At 45.4% G+C, this 7310-nt stretch overlaps 1 protein-coding gene across 1 annotated transcript; it reads left to right on the forward strand.

Moving 5' to 3' along the window:
* The first annotated feature begins 6545 nt into the window (after positions 1-6545).
* LOC103989584 (auxin-responsive protein SAUR71-like) lies at positions 6546-7106 on the forward strand. Its single transcript, XM_009408467.3, has one exon. It carries the CDS (start codon positions 6610-6612, stop codon positions 6982-6984), a length of 375 nt encoding a protein of 124 aa, XP_009406742.2. The 5' UTR covers positions 6546-6609; the 3' UTR covers positions 6985-7106.
* The last annotated feature ends 204 nt before the right edge of the window (positions 7107-7310 follow it).

Below are 7310 nucleotides of genomic sequence, written 5' to 3' on the forward strand. Positions count from 1 at the left end.
AATCAGAGATCAATACTCCAAGTAATTAGACTCGAGGATCGCCGTGAATGGTCCTCATGGTGGAATGTGGCCACGAGCACGTTTCTCCCATGGCCCCAACTTTGTTCGTGAAGAATCCCACGGGGCCGAATCGAAGACTAGCAGTCAAAATCCTGCACGCAAGCATCAGATTCCATCTCTACTCTTTCCCCACATTGCATTCTTACAATTTGTGTAGAAACATAAAGGAAAACATGGTTTATACTAACATACGATGCAAGCAATTTTAATTGATTATTCTTTCATCTTGAAGATTTGGTCTCTATCGGATTATGTACATCGAGATAAGGTTTTGATAGGTTAGACTGCCATAGAGTTTGATGATATATCATATGATGGTAACTTGGTGTCGTTGACCGGAGAGGCAACACAAACCCGAAGGCATAGATCTGTCTTGGGAGCCTGTGCCGAGATGAGGGTGTGACCCGTACAAGCAACTAAGGTAGCAGGTGGACTCTCGATGTATTTCTGACTCAGTGTATGGCTCGTGGTTATCTCGATGTGTGGTTTGTCTATTTAAGAAAGCTCAGTATCGTCCCGAGATGCATCTTGTCTTGTTTGGAAGTGTTTAGCGTCGCCCTGAGGTGCTCCTTAAGCACTTCGAGGTCCTACACAAGCAATCAGTATCAAGAGGATGTCTCGACTTGACCCCTCCGACACTCAAGTTAGTGGAGGGGGTTTAGTAGAGCTTAGAAGAGTTTGCTTGTCCCTGTTTGGCTCGGGGGCTTGGGTTTTATATCTGAGTGGTTGATGGCGTAACGTCAACAATGGATTAGGGTGTCCCTTATCTTGTTTGACGATCATTGATGGTGGTAGTTGATGAGCACGTCCTCCGAAGGACAGCATCAAGATAGGATGACCATGATGATATGTTTTGTCATGGCTTTTGAAATATCTAGGACAGGCAGGGGATGGCTATCTGTGTTGTTCGTCTGGTTTTATTGCATGTGTACATGTTGGCCCTTTTTCGTGAGTTGAGATCGGGAGGGGCCGACAAACTATTTTTCCGTCGACGGCTGCAGAGGATTAGCGTGAGTTGCATGCCTTTGCTTAGCTAGCTTCCTCAGCCTAAGTGACGAGGTTAGTTGGCAGTTTCCCTATCATCATCTAATTAATGGTAAGTGCATGAAATCCACATCTTTATCGATTAAACCAGTCAGAATCTTCAATTTTTAATCAGTGTTTGTCTGCCAACCTTTTTCTTCTGTGGGTCCTAAAAATAATATAAAATACAGTACAAAGAATGAACAAAGAAGAATGAGAAGAATTCTTCCACACTGGAAGGTAAAGAGAGTAAGAGTGGATCAGAATAATTAATCCGAGAGAACAACAAGTGGGTGCATCATCTGGTCTTGGAGATGACATCCACCATTCTCTGGAAGTGCCGGGCGTTGCAGGGCATCCGAATGATGCCTTGCTGGCTGTATCCGAACTCGCCGGCGGCCATCTCCATCAACGCTACGAAGCGGCGGTCATTGAGCAGCTTCACGTGCACCAGGAACCGCTCCGGCTGGTCTTCCTCGTCCCCCACCAGCATCGGCACGTACCCCTTGGGGATCTTCTCTTCGGCCCACTCCTCTTTGCCGCTCAGCAGGCGGTCCAGCATCGGCGACGACCCGCTCTCCTTCCTCCCCCACCCCATGGCTTCTGTCTCTCGTGCTCTTCAGCTCGATGAGCAAAGTCTGCGGATGATGAGGTGCTTCCTCCAAAGCAAGTTGTAGATGTATATATAGAAGGGAGGAGGAGAGCAAGAAGGGGCAAGTGTATTTTGATCGATCTATAAACTAATCAAAGATCACAGTCTAAACATGTAAGCTACTGATGGTTGTTGGACTAAGATCTGGTCTACAATTGCCGGCTGAGAGATTCTGGAGAGAGACCTTAGACCACATCCTGTGAGTGGGGCCCACGGTCATCCACTTGGTGGAAATCTATGAATCCGCACATGGAGTTCTTTGGTCAGCCATAATACAAATGGAGTTAGAAGCCACGGACCGCATGGTGTGCAGCAGGAAAGATCGAAGAGGCATATTACTAAGACTATATGATAGGGAACAAGGTGACGTCAATTTCGATATATCGACTCACCCAATAATATGCTACCATGTAGGAAGTGACGAGGGCAGAATGACTCGTGCATCGCCCTTTTCTTGTGACGAACGACGGAGAAAATCATCTGATTGTAATTTTTGAAAAGATCATTTGTTCGTCGGGAGTGTTAATCCCTTACGACGATGTATGTTAATCCCCTGCAATGATAATTATCGTCTGATTATCTCACATACGTCATATAGTCGTTCCTCGTTGATGACGTATGATGAAAAAGTATATCAATCAATCGTCAACATAAATCAAGAAATTTAAAAGAATGAGTCATCAACCTTTTGTTACCAATCGTCTTAGCATAAAAGCATACCCTTATAATCTAAATGAGGGATGAAATTTTTTATTATTTTTAGTTTACCATCGATTTTATCGGAGTCAAGTCAGAAAATTCTTTGGACGCTGATTAGACTCTAGAATCCCAAGACAGTCCAGACCAATGTGTTAGGATTATCAAGTGGCGAAGGGTGACAACAAGGTCGAATGGATGCGTTCGTCATGTTTGACCGGTTTGTGGGGGCGAACGAAGTGACTGATGAGACCCCTTAGCTAAATTGGAATAGAAAATTAGACAAGAAGCTAAGTCAAACAAGTATTTCTGGGGTGTTCCTATCCATTCACACAGTGAGAGAACATGTTTCGCACGGGACCTCACAAAGGCCCTGGTCCACACGTGAGTTGCACGTGCGAAAGTCAAGCTTCTATTCTTAAACGCCACTCGATTGATCCTTTGTTTGTTCGATTTCCCCGTGACGCGTTGACCCTTTTTTTCTCCTCCGTTGATCAGTCTATGTAAACATGTTATGATATGTCGTTCGAGGAAGATTCCAAGGGCAAAAGGCTAAGCACACGTGTGCGTCACACTGTGTTATTTTGGATGACCGAAACTTTGTGCGTCTGAGATAGCGTATCATATCTAGAAGGTAGGGAGAAATCTTATGTCATAGTTCTACGTGTAATTGACGTATGCATATGCAACTATTTTGATGCTTGCATGTACCTTAGTTTTAGGTTACAACGGACCCTACAAGTACCGATTCACAGGGATTTAATTAGTTGCACTAAGAAATATCCTTGCAACTACGATTTAAAATGAATCCACCTTCAAATTTATTTGTTTTTCTAGTTTCATCATCAATTATATAAGTGACAAATCTGAAGATTTATTCTTTGCTACCGTCAAGTTTCTCTAAATGAGATTCAATAACTACAATTCTTTCTGCTCTCTAATGTAATCTGGAAAATATTTATCGTTGAATTTTTTTTTATGAATACTTTCTATGCGATTGACTCGTGTCTGACTTCAGAAATCCTTTTTATCGTTCTCCACTAGTGCTCATGCTCTCCTTCCAACATAGAATTGACAAAAGAAATATTTTGATCATCAGAACAATTTAAGACGTCAAATATTTACTCTATCTACGTCATCTATCGCTCTGCTATCATTCAATCAGGCTCGATATATAGTTTGATACGATTACCCATTAAACAACTCACAAGTAAACACATACTTGTATGCAAGCTCAAGCCGCAAGGCTGGCTCGGCCCATACTTGGCCCACACATGATAGCTGAATAGGGTTGGCAGGTCTTCCTCTACTCCATTAAGGCATGGATGCAACACGAGATGATGTGAGGAATATTCCGGCCTAGGTGGAGGAACATGCACACCTCACCCATGGCTTCCTCTTCTGTCACTTTAACTTGGCACGTGAGAGAGAGAGAGAGAGAGAGAGAGGGTGACCACTTGGTGATGAACTACTCTTTTCTACCCATGTCAATTGAAGTATGGGTGGAAGCTATCCTCTTTATACCATTGCTTTCTCACAACCAGTCTAATTCATGTTCCATAAGTTGAAGCTTGACTTGAACTGCCAATAAAGAAAATTTCTATCCTTTAAACACCATAAACTGAGATAAGAATTTATATATCTTTCAACAAACAAGACTTATTTTCATCTTCTGAGATACAGCATGATATGAAGTGTCCAAAGAGGCAATATTCCAATGCTTGGAGAATTAATCTAAGTGATTAATAATCCAAGTCTCTCATTATTTATAGTGAATGTAGATAGGTAATAATTGTGTGTGTACATATGAAGATGACATAGGCACTTTGTCCCTGTTCACCAGCTGCTTGTGATTGCAGTAGTACAACTACCATCTACTGGTCCACTCATAAACCTAAACTTGGACTACTTTGTGACGCTTCATACCTTAGATCAACAGTCCCTTTCCTCATCATTGCTGTAGAGCCCACAGTTGTCCTCATTCCTTTGTATTCATTCAAGTAACAATGATCCATTTCCTCATGCTTTCTGAGGACGGATAAAACTATAAACATTTCACATCTCTTCTACAATTTTAACGCCTATGTTGACATATTTTTCCACAAAAATACGAATAATAGACATTAAATATTTATAATCGCCCAAGATTTCATGCTCCGAATAAGAAAAAATAACATACGTTGGACTAATCAAATCATTCTGTCTGCTCGATAACGATTCCTACTCTAGATTTTAATTGTGTTTTGCTTAATTGAGTGGTGTTAGGCAAAATGATCGGAGACATGTGTCACATGTCACACCCGACAAAGATTCGGGTAATCCGGTAGCTCGCGAGATCTTGCCGCGTAGATTTGGTCCGCTGCACGAGCGGCAAAATCACACACTGCCTCGTCACCGTCGCACTTCATTTGCCGGTCTCCGACACGCTACAAAAGCTGGTCTAGCTCGGAAAAGACGAGCCACCAAAAGGTACGCCCGTGATCCGGAAAACGTACGGTTTCGGGCAAAAAGAATACTATTACAACCCCACCCTTCCATTACCCTCTCCTCTCTCTCTCTCTCTCTCTCTCTCTCTTCCACGCTACTTGCTGTTAATCGCGGATCTATCTTTATGGTTGATAGATTCCAGATTCGAAGGTGAAGGACCCAAACAAACGCAACCCTTCTTGGCTGCGTACGTACGTACTGTTATCTCTTTCTCTTTGTATTTTACAGGGCTTCTTCACATGGTGGTGGGGATTTACGTGGAGACACATGCAAGTTGGTACGCGCGTGCGAAAGCTTCGTCTCACTTCAACGTGTATCCTCGCAAAAGACCAGCTAAAGCCTGCAGCCGGTGGAATCCCACGTCAAGCTTGGTGTATATGTCATGGATACACATGATTTATCTTGATGAGATCAGGAGGTTTGATAAATAAGACATGAACGTACTTAATCCTTCTTGCATGTGGACATACGTTGATGGGACAGATTACGAGCATGGAAGTATGCGATGGGTCCCTCCAATAAAGTATGCTTCACAGACACTACAAGAAACAAACAACAAAAGAGGAAAAGGTGGAGATAGTAGTATTATTTCCTGAATCACTCCATCATGTATTCTACCATATATCTTCATGTATCATGTTGTCGGGTTGGCGTACTTGAAGTAGCACGAATCTAATCCCGTGACACAAAGCGTCAAAGTAGGTCGGGAGTCAACTTTTGTACCATCATACAACTCGAGGATTAGGTGCACCCACACACGTTAGAACCAAAGGAATAAAGGACCAAACATGCCTATTCTAATTAACATTGCCAATTACATGTGTGTGTGTGTGTGTTTTTGAGATAGGATTTGGTGTTACCGATCAACCCATTAGGTGTTCTGTCGCTGTGATACGGAGGCCGTCGGATTAAATGCCATCAACGTGGCTTCTATTGTTCGCAATCTCTCTCTCTCTCTCTCTCTCTCTCTCTCTCTCTGTGTGGGAAAAAAAAAGGATAATTAAAATGAAAGAAGAAAAGAAGAGCATAATTGACGTGTATTATGCTTCAAGCGTTTACCCAAAACCGCTACTATTCCCACCTTTTTTACCCGCCTCACCTACTTGCCCTGTGAACGGGCATGTTCGCGCACCTACTTGCGGGCCCACACTGGGCCCCGGCATTTCCACCGATAAGAATGATGGTAAATCGGCGTGAGAGATAAATACCAGTTGGTGGACGCCACGCAGTGCGCCCACTCCACTTGAGGCCTTACCGCGAGACAGCGGACCGCGGAGCGCTGCTTCGTTTGCCGGTCGGTGTGTTACCAGATTTCCTACCCTTGTGATGATCGGGAATGGAAGCAAGGGACCCACAACCGTGACGTCCTAAACGGCCAAAGTGAGGGTAGAAAACGTCCTTTGGGTCGCCAAAAAAGTAAAGTACACGCGTCGCAGTGTAATACGATGCAATGGCTGTACGGTGACAGAAGCATAACATTTTATCTGTGTACCTGCCTCGTACAGCCCAATTGTACCTTCCACTAAAGCCCCTTTTTTTCGTTTTCTTATTTGAGGAAATAAAAAAAGAATAAGCTTAAAATATTCGATATATTTGGCTATAAATATTACCCGCAGGGGAGGGGAGGAGGAGCAGCCGACGATTCCCACCGCGAGAGCGATCCAGAGATCTGAGCCGTCGAAGGGGGCGCGATGCGGCAGATGATCCGGCGGATGGCGAGGGTGGCGGACTCGTCGTCGCAGTGCGAGTCGCCGCCGCGGAGGGCGGGGAAGGAGCAGCGGCGGCGGGGGGAGGGCGCGGCTGCGGAGGGGCACGTGCCGGTGTGCGTTGGGGAGGAGATGGAGCGGTTCGAGGTGCGTGCGGAGCTGCTCGGCCGGCCGGCCTTCGCGGCGCTGCTCCGCCGGTCGGCGCAGGAGTACGGCTACGAGCAGCGTGGCGTGCTCCGCATCCCCTGCCCAGCGCCGCTCTTCCGTCGCCTCCTCGCCGCCTCCTCCTCCGCCGAGGCAGAGGCGGAGCTGCTCCGCTCCTTCGGCGACGACGACGAGGACGACGAGTCCCTTGGCTAAGGATGTGGCGACCGGGTTTCTTTTTACCGTTTTACCCGTCCGACTTCTACTGGTGATAAGCCGCATTGCGGCGCGCAGTGAGGGCAGCGATGGAATTTTACCTTCCGTTTTACGTTCTTCTACCTGCTAGCAAATCGAGATTGGATGAGCAGTACCTCTTCGTTGACTACCTAACCGGTCCGACTCCTCTCTTTCGATTCGACGAACACCGGGTCCCACGTGAATTGCCGACTTCACGATGCAGGTAGGCATGGGGTAACGCGTCCACGAGTAGACAAACTACGATTTATATCGCGATACGTTCGTTAAGGCGAGGCGTTAAACTT

This window comes from Musa acuminata, chromosome BXJ2-6, assembly GCF_036884655.1.
Source record: "Musa acuminata AAA Group cultivar baxijiao chromosome BXJ2-6, Cavendish_Baxijiao_AAA, whole genome shotgun sequence".
Lineage (NCBI taxonomy): Eukaryota > Viridiplantae > Streptophyta > Magnoliopsida > Zingiberales > Musaceae > Musa > Musa acuminata.